The following is a 23,662-nucleotide window of genomic DNA, read 5'->3' as shown; positions in this document are numbered from 1 at the left end:
TGGTCAATGTCAGTGATGAAAATCATATTATAAAATGCCATTTAAAATTGCTATTGGTGCTTATGAAAGAAGATAGATACTAAAACTTCAGGACTAAAATACAGACATTGATGAACAGAGTAATTCCATACAGTCTGGCTCAGTGGTTCTCAAACTTATTGGTCTCAGGAGCCCTTTACATCCTTAAAAAGGAGATTTTAGTGACAAGAGTGGCATTATTTTACAGTTTTGCAAATCTCTTTAATGTCTGGTTGGATTTTCATATCTGCCTCTGTATTCGATCTGTTGTGATAATCTCTTTTAGGGGAAGTACATGAAGAAAAGCCACCTTCGATATACGTAATTGGAAAAGGGAAGAGAACTTGAATAGCTTTTTTGGATATTTGCAGATGTTCTTCTTTGATACTGCACTAAAGGTCAAAAAGTGGTACTTTCTTAAAGGTTAGTTGCGAAGTGGTATCTGAAACTGTATCAATGACCTTTTTGTACTCTGTCACATTGACATCCATTCATTAGTCTATTTGCACTTTAAATGAGTCTTTTACCCATCTATGATTTTGAGACATCAAACACTGGCCATGCGGAAAATACTGGGTCAGTGAGTTATGCAGATGTTCCAAATGCTGGCACATGTTAGTCTACAAGATCAGTAGCGCCTATCTGTTAATACCATCGTTGATCTTTAAGCACCAGAGAGCTGTCAAGCTCACAGAGGCAGATATAAGATTTCCAAAATTCTAATTTTTGCTTGAAAGCTCAAATGTTGTGGTCGGTGACAGATACTGTGGGTTGCTTTCCTTGAAGTGACAGGCTAACATTTCACTCTGAGGAAGTGTCTGTCAAATACCAAGTCTGAACAACTATAGTTTGTCATTCATTCTTTCAAGTAAAAATGGTGTTTCAAAAAAAAAAAAAAAAAAAAAAAGAAGAAGAAAGAAAGGAAGAAAAAAAAAGGCCTGGGCTCTGCACTAGAGTGAGAAGGTTGTGGCGTCAGATGGTTCCGGTGACTCGAGTTCCAGCTAGGATGATCGAGGTTGTCTGCAACGACCGTCTAGGGACGAAATTCTGAGTTAAATGCAATACTGATGACACCATCAGGGACCTTAGAAGCTGACTGCAGCCCAAACTGGCACCCATTGGAACAAGATTGTTTTGAAGAAGTGGTACATGATTTTTAAGGAAGACGTGTCTCTGGGGGACTATGAGATCCATGACGGGATGAACCTGGAGCTTTATTACCACTAGAGCAGAATTTCTTCTCCCACCCTCACCCCACAACACTAGTATGGATGTTTGTTTGTTTTTTTAAAATACTTATTTATTTTATTTACTTGGTTGTGCCGGGTCTTAGTTGAGGCTCGCAGGCTCCCTGGTTGCGGCAGGCGGGCTCTTAGTTGCGGCATGCATGTGGGATCTAGTTCCCTGACCAGGGATCGAACACGGGCCCCCTGCACTAGGAGCACATAGTCTTATCCACTGCACCACCAGGGAAGTCCCTGGATGCTTATTTTTGAAAACTCATGTTAATAAAAACTTAAGAGGCTGAAAAAGAAAAACCAAAAACAAAAACGGAGCTAGTTCTGCTGGCAACTCAAATAACCACTCAAGTGTTTTTCCCTGAGACAACTATTAGCACTTTGGTATGCAAATAGAAATGCTTTAAGTACATTTCCCATTTCATCACACAGAATATTAAAATACTGTGGAATGAAAAGTCAAGATTGAATAAAATTATCTTTTACTGTTTCATCAAAGGGATTTATTTTTACGGCAAGTCTGTGGCAGTGAAGCATTACAATGACCACTAGTATAGTCTGAGCCATTCCCTTGACTTAGGCTAAGGTGCTAGTACTTTTACCCACTATTGCTTTCGCACTATTAGAAAATGGTAACACAATGAATAATGCCTTATTATTATTATTAAAATAGTTCTGAGCTTACTTACAGGCTCCCTGAAAGGGTCATGGGGACCCTCAGGTACCCCCCAGGTACTCCCTAAGGGTCCATGAACCCTACTTTGATAACCACTGATCACATCAAGGAAGATGATAGGACAGTTTGAAAGAAAAATTGGCAACGTTGGAGAAGTTTTTCGGGAGGAGGAGATGTTTAGTTGACTGGGAAAACTGGCTAGAGAGCACACACGCATCTCATATCTGCTGCTGCAAGAGAATATAAATTTTGGCCATGAGAACACTCGTCAACCACACACTAATAATTTGTATTAGATCAGATTTCTCTTGAATATGGTTACTATTTTTATTAGTCTTTGGATGTACGAAGTGACAAAATATTGAACTTTGCTACGGCAGAGTTCAAAGTGAGCTTTTTTTTGGTGAGACAAACTAAAGCTTCCTCCAGAAGAAAATTCCTGATTGACTTATTAATTTCTAACTAATGCTTATTTATGGAAAAATCAAGCAAATGCTTTATGCAATGATGTAACTGAAGGAGTCAGCCCATCGCAAGGATAAGAAAAGGTGCTTTTCAAGATGGAATAAAGCAAGAGGTTCTTTAGAATTAAAAAGAAAGTGACAGGGCTTCCCTGGTGGCGTAGTGGTTGAGAATCTGCCTGCTAATGCAGGGGACACGGGTTCGAGCCCTGGTCTGGGAAGATCCCACATGCCGCGGAGCAACTAGGCCCGTGAGCCACAGCTACTGAGCCTGCGCGTCTGGAGCCTGTGCTCCGCAACAAGAGAGGCCGCGATAGTGAGAGGCCTGCACAACCGCGATGAAGAGTGGCCCCCGCTTGCCGCAACTGGAGAAAGCCCTCACACAGAAACGAAGACCCAACACAGCCAAAAAAATAAAAAATAAATAAATACATAAATTTAAAAAAAAAAAAAAAAAAGAAAGAAAGTGACAGGAAAATTAGGGCAGACATTAGAGACCCAGCTGCACACAGGGTGACTGATCAAAACAACTGCTTCAGCATTATGAAAAGCTGATCAATGCAAAGCACTCTAATTCACTTCAAAAAATCTACTAAGCAAGGCTTACACCAACTTAAGGTGCAAATTAAAGCATGATCTCTATTTATAACTTAGTTTTTTAAAAAGTATATGTAGAGAATTCCCTGGCAGTCCAGTGGTTAGGATTCCTCGTTTTCACTGATGAGGGCACGGGTTTGATCCCTGGTCAGGGAACTAAAATCCCGCAAGCCACAAGGCACGGACAAAAAAAAAATAAAAGTATATATATCAGTAAGCATTGTTACTTTAATATGCAATTGGGCACCTGAGGAGTATTTCAATATGCCATATCTTCCGCTGGTTAGAAGATGAGGTTAGCACTTTTTTTTTTTTTAAAAGAATTTATTTATCTATTTCATTTTTGGCTGTGTTGGGTCTTCGTTCGCGCGGGCTTTTCTCTAGTTGCGGCGAGCGGGGGCTACTCTTCCGTTGTGATGCGCAGGCTTCTCCTTGTGGTGGCTTCTCTTGTTGCAGAGCACGGGCTCTAGGTGCACGGGCTTCAGTAGCTGCAGCACGCAGGCTCAGTAGCTGTGGCGCACGGGCTTAATTACTCCGCGGCATGTGGGATCTTCCCCCACCAGAGCTGGAACCTGGGTCGCCTGCATTGGCAGGCGGATTCTTAACCACTGCGCCACCAGGGAAGTCCTGAGGTTAGCACTTTTATCTTAGCAAAGAACATGAAGGGCCTGACACAAGACTGCAGGGATGCTAGAAGAGGGTGGGTGTAGCATTTGTGTGTATGAAGGGCCAATCAAAATGTGTGTGGTCTTAACCTACAGGGAAAGCTGATGAGACATGCTATCAAGCAGGGAAGAATACATAACGCATCTGTTCCAAAGAGCTGCTCCTGAGAGATGAAGCACTGCAAGCTTAGGTTTTCTACGTGAGATTCTGACACTGCAGAATACTCTTCCTTAATTTTTAAAACCAAAAAACGAGCTGGCCTTGCCTACCTCCTCCCCATTTTCTTGTCTCTCCCATTCAGAGAGAGAGAGAGAGAGAGAGACGTGTACTAGAAGTAAAACGCGGCATCCCTGGAGGAGCAGTGAACCCTGCATGAGCAGACGTCCTACCTTGGGGTGATGGGCCCGGTGCCTGCGGTCTATCGTCACATCTCCCCTCTGAATTGGTGAAGACACCTCTGACCTGTAGGTTCGCTGAGGGGAGTAGCCCTGATAAGCAGCTATGGAGCCGTGGGAAGGTGATGTGGGGATGGAGTGCATTGTCTGGTCAGAAATATTCACCATGGTTTTAGGACTGGTCAGGGTGCCATGGCGAGGGAGGGTGCCCTGCTTGTTATAAAACTGACGCTGCTGCCACTCATAAAGCTGCCACATGGTGTCATCTCTCATGGATCTCCGCTTCTCTTCGGCCCCAGGTCCAGTTGTCTTGTCGTGAACGGAAGGAGTTACGCTGCACATACTTTCCGGCCGGGTCTTGCTGTTTCTTGGGAGTGTTCTATAGCCTTCAGGGTAGCGGGCCACGATCTGGGCTCTGTGGCTTGGCATATTTCTTGGTAATGTTTGGTAAGCGATTACTCTGAAATAAAAGAACAATTGGAACGTAAAAATGAAGGAGAGTTGTTTCCCAGATTCTAAATTAGAGTAAAATTTTTTTTTTCCTCTTGGTAGGTAAAATATATACTTAGGACTTATTTTTTTAAAAGACCAAAATATTATATAAGGTACAAGTGATTAATGAACAGATTTTAATCTTTTTATGAAATTCAATTCAATGGATTTAATATATTAAGTGAACAGCATCTATGTCACTCACATAAAAGACTATTAATTCCACACAAGGTACAGTTTTATTTCAAGAAAGAAGAGTATTAAACTTTTCTCAGAAATAAGAATGTTCAAGATCTCATCTCAAGTCTGTCCTCATATCTTATTTGTTTTTATATAAATAAACTCCTAGAATCTCATCTTCACACATCTCACCAGAATAGTTAAATAGGGTTTCTGCGTGTGGATGGAACACTGGAGTTTTTGAGTTGTGCCTAAGAGTGCAAGGACAGGAAATGAAGGACTGCAGGTGGTGAGGCTCTACTGTACCACGTCCTTCTGAGAGCATGACTGTCTATGGGAAGAAGTACATCCATCAGTACATTTGTGGCTTGAAGGAATAATTTCCCTTGATAACTTTTCTTAATTTGAGAAATAAAAATGACTTGAAGCCAAAGCTCAAAATTGAAAGACAAAATACTTCCAATATAATATTTCAGATACAAAACTGCAAATCTCTGGAATTTTACAATGTTTTAATGTTAGTGAACTTCATTATTAGTCAAGTGGGAAAAAGCAGTTGGTCAAAAACCAGGGGGGGCCAAGCTTTCATTCTTGCTTTCCCACTAAGTGCGGAGACCTTAGAAAAGTTACACCTCTGGGACTGAGAGAATGTTCAAGTGTGTGTGTGGCGAAGACCAAGAGATCATACTCCTTTTAATACTTGGGGTTATCAACTTTCTACTTTAAAATTTGTGCCAAAAGTATGAAAATTATTTTTTAAAAACTTTACTATTCTATTGCAATGATATACTTAAAGATAAAAAGATACCCCTAAATAAGGAAGGGCATAATCTTAAAGTGCTAGAGTCCTTCACATGCTACTGATATCTGGCCAACTGAAACTTTTTGGGATTCAGCTTTCTCATCTAGAAGATGATTTGATCACAAAGTGGTCTTACAACTCTAAAATCCCATGTCTTATATTGTACTTGAAATATTTCCAATTTCTTCAACCATTCCCCTCAATTGAATTTCCTTCATCATGCTGATCATCCCTCAGCTTTTCAATGTCTTGATTTAAAACAGGCTTGCTCAAAATTTATCCCCACCACCCTCCCTCCCATACCCCCACCCCAAGAACCACTATACAGGGGCCAACCATCTGATGACTTCTGGGCTGAAGTGAGGGAGAAAAGTACCCAATAATACTCTGATATAAGCAGTAGAAAGAGTTTAATTTTTTGCTGCTTTCTCTTCATGTACATTTCCTAATTTTCCCCTGCTTGGTCTCCCTTCCTATTCCTACCTTCTCCGTTAAGTCAGAAACCGGAAAAAGTCCAGAGCTGGCAACCCCACGGCTATGTGCTTAGAAAGCGTGTCAGACAGGGGAAGATGATTCCATCCAAGAAATTCTGCCCTAGCACTCAAGCAACGTACTCCAATATACCTTGGTTTATTTGGCCATTCATAAACTCAAGAAATATTACAGAGACCTTGCTGTGCAAGAAGCTCTGGATTAAGCACAGAACTATATCAGAGAAGCATATACTGAAAACATAAATAATATTAGCTTTATACCCCGTTTGGAAATCTGTAAAAAGATCATATATAATCATATAAAGAGGGGACACACATTTTCGATCTAAAATACATGAAAAACTGCCTGTGGACTAATGTTTAAATTCCAGTTCAGAAAATCTGATTACACAAAACCCAAGCATTCATAACATGTGAGCTGGAACCTGTGGCAGAGATGGATATTGAAGTTGAACACTTATCATGTGATCATTAACAGCAGGCTATTTTCCTACCAAGTTTGGCTAATTAGGGACCACAAAGTATAAACGGCTCTTCTGCCATCTTTGGAGCTCCTTTTGGAGAATTTTAATGGAAAATCTGGTTGTCATCAAGTATATTTATTTTTATCCCATATACTTTCTACCATTTTGAGACCTCTTTTTAAAAAAACTACAGTCTCCTTCAGTGGTTTTCCCCAAAGAAATTTAAATTAAGCAAAGTGTGATTTACTTTTAAGTGAAAGCTTAAGAAACGAACTCTGTAAGTGCCTCCATCAGGTTTAGTGCTCCATTCAGCAGCAGTTGCCTGTCAAACACCATGAAAACCCTGACCTGTGATTCTGCCACGCAGAACAATGGCTTAGGCTCCCGGCATCTGAACGGTGCCCGCCGCTCACAAAGAAACTTTCAGGCTCTGCTCACAGATGCAGGCATCTACTATATGACTACATATTAAACCTCTATTCTTTCTATCAGAACTTTAGGAATAAAAGCCAGCCTTTCATAAAGTTTCACAAAACGAATTGTACCATGTATTACCATTATGCTTCTTCCCACCAATAAAAATTATTTCGTTATAAAACCTCGCAACTGTTTCTTAAGCATGAAGTTCGTATGATAACGTAGATGATCTATTTCAGTGATCCAAACTGGACTCCAGCTAGTGAAGCTGAAGTTGGAGGAGCAACGTGGAGAAAAACCTTAGCTCAAAATAACCTAAGACTAGCCTTCAGAAGCTGGAAGGTCTGCAGTCAAAATAAAGAGCCTTTATGTGTGTTAATTATACCCAACCAAGGACTTTAACTAGTGCTTGAAAACTAATACTTATGCTCAACAATTAAAAAAAATTAACTTCCAGATACTGAACCCCTTTAACTATACCCATTCAACCTTAAGAAAGTATGATTTTATTTGAGGAAAAGTGCTTCTATTAAGAAGTGAGATTTAATTTGCCGGGTAGAGATGCAGCAGGTCTTCTGGCTGGGATTTTTATTACTGTTTCCCTGAAAACAATTACCTTTATAAGTACTTTCAAACATCCTTTCTCCCCCCACCACCGCCCAGAACTACCTCTGGCTTTTCTTCTGTCTAATCAAATTTTATTTCTGAAACAGCAACTGTTTCTCACAATTGTCCCTTGAGAATATTAGAAAAGTGAGCACTGAGGGTGGAGGAGAAGAAAACGGAAGTGAGCAACACATCACGGGAGTCGGGTTTTGCAGCCCTGGCTGAGCTGCACTCCTGAGAGAAGAGGCTGGCAGACAACCACCCAGACTGGAAGGACATTCCACTATTACAAAAGTTCATCTGCTTTTAACCAATACATTAGTAACTCATTGCTTTCTGGTTTCCTACTATCGAGAGGTAAGAGTTACAGTAAGTCTTCAGTTAATTTTACTATGTTAGTTCATTAAAGTACGTTATAAATCTTGCATCACCAGCTTCCCACCTAACAACACAACACAACACTTTTTCTCATCCACCATCACCTGCTTTTCCTCCGTTTCCTCTAGCCCTTATTTTTGGTCTCTTTTGCAGGCCCACCATCCTTTTTTTTTCCTTTAAATATAAATGTTCTTTCTGATTTTCATCCTTACCTTTAAGCATATCTGATATAATGACGACACCCCAAATCTTATTCAAGTCCAGATCTCTCTTTGGAGATACAGACTGCAGGCACCTCAGATCTAACCTGTCCAATCACTCATTACCTTCTCTCTTCCCAAACCTTCTCTATGCAGCGAAAGGCACCGGACAACGCTTGATGACCAGACCAAAAAGCAGGGCGTCATTCTTGATTTCCCCCAGCCGCTCAAATTAGACTCGAGTGAGACCAGTTTGCAATCAAGCACATCCAAGCACCCAACTAGCCTTGTCAATTATATCGTGACTACATCCCCTTCCTCTCATTTCATTCATTCCAATAGTTTTTGAACTTTCTCCAACTCATTCTCCAGATTCTGCAGCAGGGATGATACTGCTGAAACACCGATCTGCATACATCTCCTCTGGCTTCTCTCTCCAGCCTTGCTTCCCATCCATCATCACAGCAGTTGTGCCTAAGCCAGACTCACGTCTTTGGAGTCATTTCCCAGCTCTACCAGTTTTGCATATGTAAACCAAGATAAGCATACTGTCCTTCATATCTTGGCCCATATTTCACTTCCTCCAAAGAGGTTTTCCTGAACCCTTAGATTGTGTTGGTTGTCCCCAAAACATCTTCTTACAGCATCCTGTTCTTCCATCACTGTATTTGTCACCATATACTGTACCTGTTTGTTTAACTTTCTCCTCTACCGGACTAAGAACCTTTGTGAGAAATCTGGACTATATCTTTTCAGTATTTCACTTTCTGGCCCCATGATTACCATAGTGTAGTTATACAATAAGTATATGAAAGAACAAATGTGTACATGAATGAATAAATGCTTAGATGAATAAATATAATACTTAGCCATATGCATTATGAGTTTAAGAAAGCCAAGGAATGAGACTGAGAACTAGAGAGCCTAAGCCTTTCCGGTCTCCACGTTACATGTCTCAGGAGACCTTTGCATTACATCAAGCTGCAGAAGCTACTAGTGGAAAACAGCAGGGCGGTGGGGAGAGTGAAGACAAGTTCTCACTCTGTGTGTGTGTGCGTGTACGCACGTGTGTGTTCGTGCACGCACGTGTGCATGTAGAGGGGTGAGGCTAGGTCTTGCTCCTTTCCTCATCCCAAACAAACATGATCTGTACCCACAGCCCATGCCTTCTCTTGTGCTGGGCCAGGGAGGATGGCTCCTTGCAATTAGTAAAGTTGGGCGACAGAACACTGAGAGGCAGAGAAAAAACACTGATACCTGATTACCATCAAAAAAAGATGAGTAATGAAGCTGTAATATCTCAAACGCAATTCGAACTTAATACTTTGAATTGGTATCTCAGAAACCAGTCTCCCACCAACATAACAGGAAAGAAACCTGGGTTCACAACACGTAACAAGACACTTACCCCCTGGTTTCTTCTTCATGACCTCTCCCCTTCTGGATTTTAATCCACTGTTCCAGCTGTTGCATTGAATTCGTTCTCTGTATGACTCGATCAGCCTCTGTGTGTAAGGGCCCTGTATTTGGGTGACCTCCACCTCTAAGATCTGCCAGGCTAACATTGACTGTTTTGTTCTCTGAACTATTCACATTGACTGGCCTGTAGTGTCCAGTCTGACCCGGGCACGTTGACCCGCTCTCATATTCAGACGACAGAGAATTCAATTTGACACTATTAATTTTTGTCAAAGGTCTATCTTGGCCATCCTTCTGAAATCCGTATTTTTCAGCTTCTAATGCCTTTTTTTCTTCATTTTTGCTCATTTCCTTGTTTTTCTGGTTATTTTGGACCTCTGGTTTAATTAGCACTCTATGGTTGGGAAAGTTATTGATTTCTTTAGTTGGTGCATTCTCAGATGTAACCTTATCCACTCTGAAATCAGAGAAGAAAGCCAGATGAAATAATGCACATGTTATTTCTGGGATTCAATCTAGGAAAAACATAAAATTACCTTCAACTTTACCAAAAAAAAAACCCCCGAAACGGTCACAGAGGAGAAGTCTGCACAAATCCCCAATATTGTAGTATGAAAATTCAAGTACGACAACAGAATGTATAAATAGAAAGGGGAAAAAAATTAAACCTAAAATACAGCGTAAAGAAGCACTAGAGGAAAAAAAGTGATGAGTGTCCCCACCATTAGAAAACTGGAAAGAAAGCAAATAAGACTGCCCTTTGACAGTGAAACCACAAAAATCCACACTTAAAAGACCACAGTAACTAGTCATTTGAAATAACATGGTTTCCAGCCAGGAGGGTTAACTCACCATGAGACAAACATGACTCTGGTTTGTGGCAATGGAAATAATATTCTGATGCTATCAAAGATCTGAACCATATGACTGATTAACTCTCTGTGTCTGTGTTCAAGAGGACCTGAGTTTCGGGTAAGAGCTCTTGGAGCCAGACTGCATGTGCTCAGCTGACAGCTCTACCTCTTACTAGCTGCGTTTCGGGCAAGGTGCAGAAACTGACCAAGCCTCAATCTTCTCTGTGGTGAATGGGGAAAATTGTAGCACCAAGGAGACAAGACTGTTGTGAGGACTAGATGAGTAAATCAGTGGCTGCCACAGACTTTACTACCACTACCATTCCATCTCATCAAGCAATTGTGGATTAGAATCTGGCATCTCATGTCCACGTCCCCGCAGGAAGAATGGGCTGCTCAGCAGTATGTGCCTGGGCCAGTGGACAGTTTTATTGCTCACCATGCCAGCTGCTATATCTGGGTCTTTCTGATGAGAATCAGCTTCCCTGAGACCAGTCACTTCCAGGATCTGACAAGACCAAGCTGAGTGTCTGAACCTGCACGAAATTGGCCAAGATCATACCACACCGGGGAGGCCCCTCTCGGGAACTGGCCAACCTTGCACATTTCAATACATAATAATGTTCCTATTGGATCCTAAGTGTGCTATTGCTGCCAGTTTCAGTGATGTGTAGAAAGTACATAATCTATACATATCCTATACAGCCATACAGAGATAGCTAGTTAGGAATACAATCAGTGAGAAAAAATAAAAGGAAATGTGACTATTTTCTTTGGAGTACAGTTATGGACTATCCATATATTTATGTTAGATAAAACTCATAGGGCTTCCCTGGTGGCGCAGTGGTTAAGAATCCACCTGCTAATGCAGGGGACACAGGTTCGAGCCCTGGTCCGGGAAGATCCCACATAAAAAAAAAAAAAAAAGAAAAAACAAAAAAAAACCTCATAGCTTCCAGATTGGAAGGCATATTAGACACTGTTAAAGTTTACTTAGATATGCTATGGAGCTTCTTTCCCTTGAAAGATAAAAGTCAGAGAAGATCTACACTAAAAGCACAATTATCCGTGCTAAATTCAGGGGTGGGGAGGATTTTTTCACATTGAATATCAAATATCTGAAAAGGTTTTTTAAAATTAGTTACCTCTAGTCTACCAAAAGCTATTATTTTAAATTAGATCTGCAATGACTTTTTCCTCAATTTTTTTCTCAAAGATTTAAGAGATGTAATCAAAAAAGACACATGCTGACTTTTCTCTAAATGGAACCAAAACTGATTCAGAAATGTATGCTAAGATAACATAAATAATGTAAAACTTGTGATCCAATTTTAAAAAGTGACATTTAAGTTACTGCAGAAAACACATGCAAATATAGAAAATGAAAATAATGGGCCCGGAGATGGAAATTATTCAGAGAATGTATATTATGCTTAGATTTTTTAATGCTATCAATGTTCTGTACACTTGGGGACAATGACATTGTAGTTCATAGGTTAAATACTTTATAAATTTAGAAGAAATGAACTATCTAGTTAAAAACTGGATGTTCTATCTCTTAGGTGATATGCCGTGATAAACATTTGTAAGTATTCTGGCCATATGGGAAAAAGAGCCCAATACCTTAAAACCAAGTAAACAAAATCTCCCCCTCTTATGAAATAAAATAGTATAGTAATTAGGTACCTTCATATTGAATGATTAAGACTACCAGGGCAGGATAAAAATGCTAAGAGCTAGAAGTAGAATAAAGGACATAATTTCTAGAGGATAATGGCGACTGACACAAGGTTGGGCACATAGGTGGTATTCAACAATTCCTGGCTAATAGGGCAAATTATATCAACACAACTGGCTAAAAATTGCTATGGGCACATAATCAACGAATAGTTGTCAGAAGTCAAAACAAAATATTGAATATCATCTTTATCACCATAAATTATGAGTAATCATTAGTTTTTAGAGTGGAAAATACAAGAAAAGAACATGGAAGTTGAAATTCTGGGATAAGTGAACATACAAAACTGAAATTATCTGGCAATCACATATGTTAATTATTATATTGATTTCTGTATTCTAAACAATTCCCTGAAAATTCTACTCGTAAGTTAATATTATCTTAAGATTTTCAATTAATTTTTTTCATCTACAAATTTTCTCTAGCTGTCAGTCATAATCACCTCATTTTTACGTCCATTCAGGTCATTTTTACACATGGAATTCCAAAAGCAGATTTTCCTTTTATTAGCTCTCAACCTAGAAAATGTATACGGTTGAGGTGGTTACTCTTAAAAATAGGTGTCCCAGAGTTCAACCCTGGACCTTCTTTCCTTTTTTTCTCCATACTTTTCCCTAGCTCTAATTACTAGTGATTAGCTAAGTTAATTTGGAATAGATACTTTAAAAAATAAACACAAATTTACTTATATAGCATCAACTTGAGTCTTTTAACCAACACATCAAAAGACTTTATTAATACACACACTTAAAAAAAAAAGATTTACAATGTAACAATCCTATAATTTCCTGAGAAGAGAGCAAAAAGATCAAATTTGCAAGTTAGCAATCTTCCTTATATGAGATATGCGCTCAATTGTTGCTGACTGGAAGAAAAATTTAACTGTATCATAGATCTTTCTTCAAATTATAGGAATATATAACAAAAATGTTGTAAGCCCATTATTCAGCTGCTATTTACATATTTTAGAAACAGATTTCCTCTCACTATTTCTTAATATAGTCGAATATTAAAATGATTCATATGTTAAAGCAGGGGAAGAAAATCACACTTAGATCAATTTTAACAGTACATATTTATATTACCAAAGAATCTAAGCCCTGGAGTTTTAAAAGAAAGAAGGCAGAATTCATCAAGAAGTAGATATATTTAGAAATAATCTAAATGCTTGATGAACTATTTTCTGGAGACATTCATCATAAAACAATCAGAATTAACCCAGAAATGCCAAAGGAATGAAACTCATCAAAAAATTTTATTTTAATTTATTAAACTTGAAAAACATACAACATAATATAAAAACACAATGAAATTAACTTCATGAGTATAAATTCTCTTCTAAGATTTAGAACCTTAAAAAACCACTGTCTTGTGTACTTTTAAGATAGCAATTGAAAAAAAAAAAAAAAAAAGATAGCAATTGAAAATGTACTTACCGGAAATTAAACATAATTCTGTAAGAAGAAAGAACATTCAGTTGGAATGTTAGGATTCTGGATTCACCTCAGTACACCGATAGGTGAAAATGAATAAAGAGGGAAGGTGGAATAAAAATGCAGGTGTTATTTCAAACTAACTAAAGGTGTATTAGTTTAATATAAAACATGAATTAATCCTTGCTTTCTGAGGAAGAAATAGTTTCATATCATGACTACTAAAATGATATGTACTATGATAATGACATACTTGCAAGGCAAATAAAATGTAAGTGGAAATCACCATTATTTTCCCTACAAGCCTTTACCTTTTCACAGGTTCTGTCTGTACCAGGGCAGCATCTAACATGGCTTTCATCCACAACTCCATTTCCTTTCCTGTGTCAGTGCAGAAATAATAGGTCCGCATGTTTGGATGGGCTGCCTGATTGAAAATGGCACGATCATTTTAAATAGAAATATGGTATCTGTAAAAGAAAAAGAAAGAAAGTTCAGTGGCTCTTTACACAGATCATTACAATCCAATTTCAAAGAAAGCAAACTTGTCTTACATACCGATATAGAAATGAGGGACTTAAGAAAAATACAATTCACTGGTGGCGCAGTGGTTGAGAAACTGCCTGCCAATGCAGCGGACACGGGTTCGAGCCCTGGTCTGGGAAGATCCCACATGCCGCGGAGCAAATGGGCCCGTGAGCCACAACTGCTGAGCCTGCGCGTCTGGAGCCTGTGCTCCGCAAGAAGAGAGGCCGCAACAGTGAGAGGCCCACGCACCGCGATGAAGAGTGGCCCCCGCTTGCCGCAACTGGGGAAAGCCCTCGCACAGAAACGAAGACCCAACACCCCCCCCCAAAAAAAATAAATAAATAAAATTAAAAAAATATATATATATACGTATTACATTTTTTCTCCTAACTTTACCATTTTTCTTTTTCTTAAAAAAAAAAAGATGTATAGGAGGGGAAGGAGGTAAGAAAGGAAGCACCTGGACGTCCCTGTTCCATGCACACATCCTTAGCAATTTCCATTTACTACAATTCACATCTCTCTATTCAAGAATGTTCCAGAGCAACCAGCAACACAAGTCATTGAAATGTACATGTCATAGCATTTCCCTCCTGTGTTACCAATTGCTTTAGCCCTTAAAAGGTGCTGCTGTTAAAGCATTTTGACTAATCCTTACAGACATCTATACATATACATAAAAGATTTATAAATGACCCAAAATGGCACTGCCCTTTAGCTTTTCTTCTCAAGTTTCAGAGTTAAAATGTAAATACACTGGGTTTGAGGCCTATATAACTGGTAAGTAGGTTTCTTTCTTTATGGTGGCAATCTGCCTCTATCCAGAGAAACAGAAAACAACACAAAGAAGGCGCTGCTGAGGGATAGCTACCCAAGTTCAAGCACTGAGCGCTCAGCTTAGCCCTGGGCCTGCAGCGCAAAGATGGACAGCAGCAGTAGCTACATCAGAGCAGAAAACAAAGCCAGATTAACACAACATGGTTAAATCAACTAGACTTCAATAAAATTTCTTTAAAAAAGAAGGGGAAAAAAAAAGAAGAAAGAAAGAAAACAAAGGCCAAGGTGGGGAATTCTGTGGGGGGAACCATTCTTAATTTCCATTTAAGAATGTCTGTGACAGCTCCCTGGTAGACACTGAAGGACAAGGAAAAAGAAACAAAAGCTATTTCAGCATAGAATGAGGCAGAAGGAAGGGCACTAAGCACAGAGTTAGTCTAAAGAGACGAGAGGAGTAAATCTGGAGCCACACACTTCACTCGGAGATCTTGACTATCTGCTCTACCTACAATGTCAAATTAGCTGCTTCAGAATCTTTTTCAGAATCAGGATATAAATAAATTCAATCAACACAGTGGGCAAATTAACTTACAGAACCAACAAATCTCACTTGACCATGTAAGGGATGTAACAGTATCTACGGAAACCACGCGAAAGAAACAGCTCAAATGCCACCGGTTGTTAAAATGATTAAAACCACCACCAAGAGTCACTGGACTGGCTGAGTGGGGTTTTGGAGAAATGGATAAAGACCACTGCCCCTATCTGTGATCAACGGAAGGAACACTGGGCTGGTGCTCAGAAGATCCAGGTGTAGCCAGGACTCAAAAGACACTAACAAACCACACCCAAGCCTGTGATCCGTCAAATGGGAGTATTTACAAGATGATGGCAAAGTTCCCGATTTAGCTTTAAGTTCCGCAGTTTTGTTCAACAACTGTCTATAGTTTCTACTTACCATTGTGAAAGCAGCAGCAGCAGTGCCAACGGACTTAGTAGTAAAAGCGGCTCATAAATTCAGAGAAAACAACATGGCAGAGAAGAGAATTTGAAATAGAAATCAATATCCTTGTTATAGATAAAATCCAATCAAAATTAAACCGAATAATTACAGAGACAATATACTTAACACGCATGGTCACTTTTACTGCTATTTTAACATTCTATTTATTTTTATATTTTTTAAAATCTATGTTTTTTTAGAGTTTAAGAACCCAGCAAAATGTCCTATGACTAGTACAAATCCAATAAACATCTGACAAGTTGACGAGCAAACAAAAAAATTTAAACCTGTGCCCAAATAACAGCGTTAGTATCACGGAGTTGGGCAATGTACTTTTAAAAAGTTATTACTTTAAGTTATCGGTATTAGAGTTTGCTATAGCATCTTAAAATACTTAATTCCATTTCTCTGGTTCATACTGTTAATAACATTTATTGAAATGGGTAGCGATTGCCCTTGTAGCCACTGGTCTTTGCTCAGATATTACATTCTCTTTGAGGTCACCCATCACCCTCCCACCACTCTGCCTTTCCCTCTCTTTTCTCCATAGCTAATAATGTAACACATTAATTGGCAAAAGTTGTAAATCGGCTGCAGTCCTGAGTATTCTTTAAAAGTGGACAGGAATTAAAAACTGAATCAATTTTATAATGGTGCAAACATTTTCATTGTTACATAACAGCATATGTTACCCTTATATTTCCTCTCTTCCTTAAAATGAAAAATTTAAACCCTTCAGAGTTCTTAATTTAACACTGACTTAAAAAAAAAAATAGGTGACTTCTGAAATTTATTTCAGCCATAATCATAAAGCAAAGAATGCAGTATGGTCTTTGAAAACAAAAATAACCAACTTTTAGCATTCAAGTGGCCTCTTACTTGAGGGTGCTCTACAAGCCAGCACATCACAGAGACGGGTGGGTATTGTTAGTTAGGGGAGGGAGGCTCAGGTCTGCTTAGCTTTAGTAATAGATTTAATGTTTCAACTGTAATATTCTCTCCAAACTATCTGATGTTCATGATGTACTTAGACCCAAGAATATCTTTGCAAATATCCTATAAAATCATGAATACACATGTATTATGTTAAATAACACACCACCCCCAAATTTACTATGAAAAAATTCAAACATACAGTAACCTTTAAGGAATAGTACAATGATCACCAGGACACCTAACAGCTATATCTATCAATTATTAGCATTTTAACATATTTGCTTTAACTAGAACCATTTGAAAGTAGAGACATGAAGACCCTTGGCCCCTAAATATTTGAGCATGTACGGCCTAATTAAAGGGACACTCTCCTCCTCGACCCTAAGACCACTATTATATTTTAAACATAAAAATAACTGTTACTAAAATATCTTTTTGTAATAATCCATGGTCAATATCCACTTTTTAATCAGTGCAAGATTCAAATACAGAATAAAAAAGTATGACTATTTCCTTACCTTAAAAGCATATTTGCGATTAATGTGATCCTCGGAGGTAAGCATAGCTATCTGAAAACTAGGCAACAGTATGCTTCCCAGAATACCCTCTTCTTTCTCATCTAAGAGATAATTGAACATCTGATTAGAATTTTAAATGTTCTCATGAAACAGAATAAATTTTTTTGAAACTCATTTTGACAAAAATCAAAAGAGTTTCATATATGAATGAAGAATTCATGTATTGTTTAGGTAGTTCTTTATAAGGTTTTAAGAGAAAATATTAAATAGCAGAGTATATATACTGCTTTACTTTCAACATGCTTCCCTATCCTAAGCAAATCAGAAATTGGCCCACATGTCAGAAAAATGTCAATTAGAAAAACAGCATACATTTGTTTGGCATATAGACTGCATTCTACAAAGCCCTTTGACATGTGATTCACTGAAACTACATTAGCATATAAGTGATGACACAGAAAATTTATAAAAGGAATCCACCCACATTGCTGGTAGGATATAAATGTGCAACCATTTTAAAGCTAGGACAATTGCACGGCTCACTTGTCACATCCTTCAGACTTGGCTCAATTTCTCACCAATGAAGCCTTCCTTGACTGCTCCATTTTAAAGTGCTTCCCATCCTGACCCATGCCAGAGCCCTCTCTTCTCTTCTGGAACTCCACCACTGTCTCCCCTCACCACCACCCCAATTACTGCTGATACACTGTATGTTTTAGTTTTTTATTTATCATCTTTCTCTCTCCACTGGAATGTGAACTCTATGAAGACACTGAGAACAACAGTAGCAGATACTCAAAAAATTTTGAATAAATGATGATACACATAAATACATTATTGTAAACTATGCTATAAAAACCATATGCTTTTTAAGCATATATCTTTGAAGGGTTGTTTTTATCAGTTGCTACGATATACAATAAAGTTATGGGAATAAGTTACAGGCCTACAAGGCAAGCACATAAAATATACCCAGGAAAATGATAAAACATTAATCTCGGCACAGTATAGATTCACAATATTAACTTGCTGCCTGGGGGCAGAGATGTTTATGAAACTTGAAATACATAGTATATTGTTAGAGACCCAAAAGACAAGTTAATAAAGCTGTGCATTAGGCTGATGAACTCACCAATGAGAAAAACCATAAATGAGAAATAATTCTTTTTATTATGCTTGCCATGTTTTTTTATTATTATAAACTTAATGAGGGATTTTATTTATTTTCCCCTCACTTCTAGACTATGTGGTGAAACTTCCAAAAGAAAAAAGTCACATTAGAGGTTATTTCTATAGCTTTTCTCATAGCAGTGGAACAAAATTTTGTTTTTACTATACTGTACTCATTCAGATATAGTTCACTAATACAAGAAAGAATGAACAAAAGTGCAGATTTATTCTAAAAGGTAAAACAAAAGAGGCAGAGAGCAGACATCAATTATAGAGAACATGACAATTTTCTATAATTGAGTCATATTCTAATTTTAAATCCAATTTTATGCTTATATAAAGCATATCATCAGAAACAGCTTGAAGTCATCTTTATTAAAGGATCATTTTTTATCAAATAATACCTTCTTCCATGTTGCCTAATTGGAAAACTGACTTTCCTAAAGTTATTTCAGAATATGCAGCGGCAATAAGCACAGGGTGACTTCACTGGATTATCATGGACTGTTTCCTGGCCAGATTCCAAGCAGCTCTGAGATCTTGGGCAAGTTACTGATGCTGGGCATCTCAGTTTCATCTACTATAAAACTGAGGAAAACAAGACTTACCACTAAGGAACTTGTTGTGAGGGTTAAATGAGTTAACAGACATAATGAACGCAATAATGCACTCAGCTCATACTAAGTGTTCAGTAACTACTGCCATTATTACATAAAACTGAAGGCATATAAAATCTTCATCTGTCAAATGACTATCCAAAGAGCCCCCTGCTAGATTACTTAAATGTTCCTAATCATGGCTTTCTTTTTAGTTCTCTACCTAGGTAACTGTCTACCTAGGCAACTGTCTTATTGATATTTTTTTACTGTCTTAACTCTACCTAGGTAACTGTCTTAGTTTCTATCACCCAGAGGGCCTCGTATACTGCCAAGCCAAGGGTAGGAACTGAGTGATGTTTGTAGAAAGAATGAACTCCTCGTTGGGGATGGGGAGTCAGCCAGGCCTTTCTTAGACTGCACGGCAGCCTAACTTCTCCCTCTGCCCCATCCTACTTCCCTCCGTTCCCGGGCCCAGGTCCCGATACCAAGGACACTCCCCAATAGGCCTCTTGCACCCTGATCTCCATCACAAGGCTCGCTTCCTGAGGAACACAACCTGGGACAGGAACCATAAAATCTCAACATTTTAGTGGATTCAAGTGACATTTTAGATCCACCCCCCTCCATTCCTTCTTTTGCTTTAAAGACGTTTGGGAACAAGACAAGAAATACATACAGTTACAGCTGGGTAAATAACTTACAGACCGGAATATTGTTACTCATTATCATTCCTCACCAGAATACTTCAATATTTTGCTAACTGGTCTCTTGGCTTCTAGTTCAAGTGCTACGGTGATTTTTCTAAAATGTACACTTGATCTTGATACTATTTTTGTATTCAAGACAGGAGTTTAAATTCATTAGAATAACAAACAAATGTCTTTTGTGCCTTGATCTACTTTTTAGCCTTTACTCTTGCTAGGTCTTCAGACATAACCTTCATTCCTTAAGTCCTATATGTTATTTTACAAATATGCCATGCTCACTCATGCTTTGTACATGCTAAGTCCTTTGTCAAGATCACCCTTCTTTCCTAATCCCTTCCTTGTACAGGCCTGGTCAACACTCATCAACAGAACTGAATACTGTAACATTTTTTCTCAGACTCCTTCAGCTAATCTGTGAGTTCCATGAGGAGAGGGGTTTATATTGTTAATTTCTGCATCCTACCACCTAATAAGATGTCTGGTGCATCAAAAGAGCTCTCTGTTAGCTACCACCCTAGTCTAAAGCCATCATCATTTCTACACAGTAACTGCTAACTCTTGTTTCCTTCCTTCCCCTTTATAACTCATTTTCTAACAGCAGCTTGAGTGAGCTTTTTGAAATGTAAATCAAAAGCATATCACTCTTACGCTTCAAAATACGCAACTGTTTCCTTATGGTATCTTGGGCAGAACCTAAACCCCAATAGAATCCAAAACTGGTGCAATCTCCCATCCATCTCTTTCCCTACTGCTAACCTCCCTGCTTGGTACACTGGTTTCTTCCTGCTCCTTCAACATCCCAAACACTTTCCTACCATAGAGCCTTTGCACAATTGCTCCCCCTGCCTGGAATACTCTGCTCACTCTGGCTCCTTGTCACTGGGATCTTGCTACCTAAAACATCGGCTCAGAGCCCTCATCCAAAGAGGCCCTTGCCCCATGCCCTTCTTTCATACCATGACCTTATTTTCCTAAAAACACTTACCATGGTCTTGTTTATTTATCTGAGTTTATCTACTGTCTCCCTGACCTCTCTAGATGACAAGCTTCATGGAAGCTTTCTTTCACTGCTATTTTGAAAATACCTGGAACGAAGCAGGTCCTGCTCAGTAAACATTCGTTGAGTGAATTGCGCCCCATGGTAAATTTCATCAACAGACTGACTATAGAATAGAGCAATTTCAGTACTTTATCACAGTGTTCACGATATGCCTGGTATATTGTAAAGAACAGTGAGAACCTGGGCTTCCATCTGGTATTGGATGCTATCCTATTGCAAAAAAAACAGCAAAGCTCTTATTCTCTCCCTGTATTATTTCCCATATCTGTAAAACACAGACTAACCTGTCAAAAAATTCTGACAGCACATTCTGTATGTTAGTATATTAAATGCTTTGAGAGATACGGAAGAAATGAATGGGGCCATTGTATTCAGGGTACAAGAGAAGATGAGATTGGGAATTCCCTGGTGGTCCAGTGGTTAGGGCTCCACGCTTTCACTGCCGTGGGCCAGGGTTCAATCCCTGGTCAGGGAACTACTAAGATCCCACAAGCTGTGCAGCGTGGCCAAAAAAAAAAAGAGAGAGAGAAAAGACGAGATCTGGGTGTTTAGGAGAAGTGTCTGGGTGCAGATCCTGGCCCTGAGACTTGCCAGGGGAGACAGGCCAGCAATTGGACCTTGCTGCCCTTAGTTTCCTCTCATGTGAATGGGCATAATAAGATTTGCCACCTTATCAGGTGGCTGTGAGGAAGAGATGGACAAGATCATAATGTTATGTGCTTAGCATATAGTAAACGTTCCAAAAATTGCAAGCTATTATGATCATCTCACTAAAATCTGATAGTTTTTATTTAAAATCTGACATTTCCTATTGATAAAATAGTGAGAGTGTAGTATTATATGCTTCTTTCCAACCATCTGAAGAATGGAAGTGAGTTAAATGTTATTTCTTTCCTTTCTATATCTTCTTCTTTTTTACATTCCTCCTGTCTGGGGAACTTACTAAAATTAATAAATACACTGAATGTAAAATGCATATGGTTAATAATAATATGGAATCTCATACTCAACATGGCTTCTGAATTCACCTTTACTTCTTTCAAATTAGGTTAAAAGTTTTTCTATTTTAATAAAGGTGACAAGTAGCAAGCACCTTTCCATAGGCAATAATAACAGCAAAAGACAAGAAACTCAGTGCGCTTTTTGTTGCAAATTAACACTAAGAAATTTTTATATGAGAAGCAACAAACACTTTCTTGTTCTTATTTAAAGTTCTAAACAGTCTATAAAACATACTGAAAAAGGGAGAAAAGTACAAATTATAAGCTTAGGAATAATGTATGAGTTACAAATCCTGACTTTCTGCAAGACTGGGAAAACCTTTAAGGAAAATTGTAGAGTAAGTCTGGCACTTAACTAAAGATAATACCACAATTGCGGCCTGACCAACATCTCTATGACAAAATGAAATTTTATAGGTCTGGTTAATTCTGACTCAGCAGTACTTCTCAACCACAGTATTCAGTGGGGGAAAAAAGATGAATACAATTCCAGTAATTTCTAAATCTGAAGGTCAATATGCACATGTTGTTTTGATAGATGACCACAGAATTTTGTCACACCTTTTTCTGGACAATCACAAAGTAAATTTTAAAACTGCTAATAGGTTCTAAAATTCTATTGTATTCTGTGGTATATAAATGAGTAATCATGCACTGACAATCTAATTCTTTAGTGACTGTTTCCAACCAGACTTTAGGGAAGAAGGAATGGTTGTCCAGGTTCACGATTTTATATTGTAGCTGAAGCAGATTTCTAGGGAGAGCACAGCCTATGCACCCCTTTCTCTGTTTGTACCAACTTTGTGGTATCTAACAGATCCACATGGCACATGATAAGAGACTTCTCTAGACTCTGACTTAAAATTGTTATTAATCAACAACTTATTAACCAGAAAACATTAAAAGAAGAAGAAGAAGAAGAAAAAAGACGGACTACCCTGGTGGTCCAGTGGTAAAGAATCCGTCTTCCAACGCAGGGGATGCGGGTTGGATCCCTGGTCAGGGAACTAAGGTCCCACGTGCTGCCGGGCTACTGAGCCCGCATGCCGCAACTAGAGAGCCCACGTGCTACAGAGTCCCCACGCGCTCTGGAGCCCCTGAGCCACAGCAAGAGAGAAGGCCATGCGCCACAACAAAGAGCCCGTGTGCCGCAAGGAAAAATTCTGCGAGCCACAACTAAGACCCGCCGTGCCCCAAAATAAATAAATAAATAAATAAATAAATAAATAAATATTTAAAAAAGAAAACAAAATTAGAGAGAGAGAGAGAGAAATGAAGACTGCCTTTAATAATACCTTTATTTCTTCTCCACCAACATTAGTAGCCTGGTTTGTATCCCTTCTGTAACTTTCTCAATGTTTCATGGAGGTCTTTTTGTTTTAAAAAAAGGTGTGTGTGTGTGGGGGGGGGAGGGCTGGAAGGGATCATAATAAATACATTCTATGTTATTTTTCTTATTTGCTAGTACATCATAGCAGTCTCTAATCTAATGCTCTAAAATCATTTGCTGGGGAGAATGGGATCTCTAACAGACTGATGGCTAGATCTGACAAAACTGACAAGTAAAAAATCAAACATCAAACTAACGTTTTTCATCTATTAGGCACTGAATTCAAGGATAACATTATAGAGTGAATACTCACATGTTCTTCACACAAAACAAATCAGTTCAGCACAATCAGATTACAGAAACTGGACCAAAGCTAAAACCAATCTGCTTGAAGCACAATATTGCCTTCTGTCCCGCCTTACTCAGAATTACTCAGAATTGTATGTCAATAAAGAAAAGATTTTCTTGATACTATTTGTTGATAATAAAATAGCAAAAAGATTTG

The 23,662-nt window shown here is 38.6% G+C and overlaps 1 protein-coding gene and 1 pseudogene across 5 annotated transcripts in view; one reads left to right on the top strand and one right to left on the bottom strand.

The window, feature by feature from the left end:
* The window catches only part of PLEKHA5 (pleckstrin homology domain containing A5), a 241,684-nt gene that overhangs the window by 60,801 nt on the left and 157,221 nt on the right, over positions 1-23,662 (bottom strand). For all 5 annotated transcript variants that reach the window (XM_068559798.1, XM_068559796.1, XM_068559801.1 and 2 more), the window contains 4 exons: positions 17,291-17,391; positions 13,840-13,955; positions 9,493-9,960; positions 4,046-4,511 (listed from right to left, as the gene is read on the bottom strand). In XM_068559798.1, the coding sequence (XP_068415899.1) occupies positions 4,046-4,511; positions 9,493-9,960; positions 13,840-13,955; positions 17,291-17,391 (1,151 nt within the window). The remainder of the gene's footprint in view (positions 1-4,045; positions 4,512-9,492; positions 9,961-13,839; positions 13,956-17,290; positions 17,392-23,662) is intronic.
* LOC137775132 (ubiquitin-like protein 5 pseudogene) lies at positions 1,025-1,245 on the top strand (annotated as a pseudogene).

The sequence above is a fragment of the Eschrichtius robustus genome, chromosome 13, assembly GCF_028021215.1.
Source record: "Eschrichtius robustus isolate mEscRob2 chromosome 13, mEscRob2.pri, whole genome shotgun sequence".
NCBI classification, from domain to species: Eukaryota; Metazoa; Chordata; class Mammalia; order Artiodactyla; family Eschrichtiidae; genus Eschrichtius; species Eschrichtius robustus.
The sequence above is the reverse complement of the archived record's forward strand: the minus strand, read 5'-3'. Positions and strand labels throughout refer to the sequence as shown.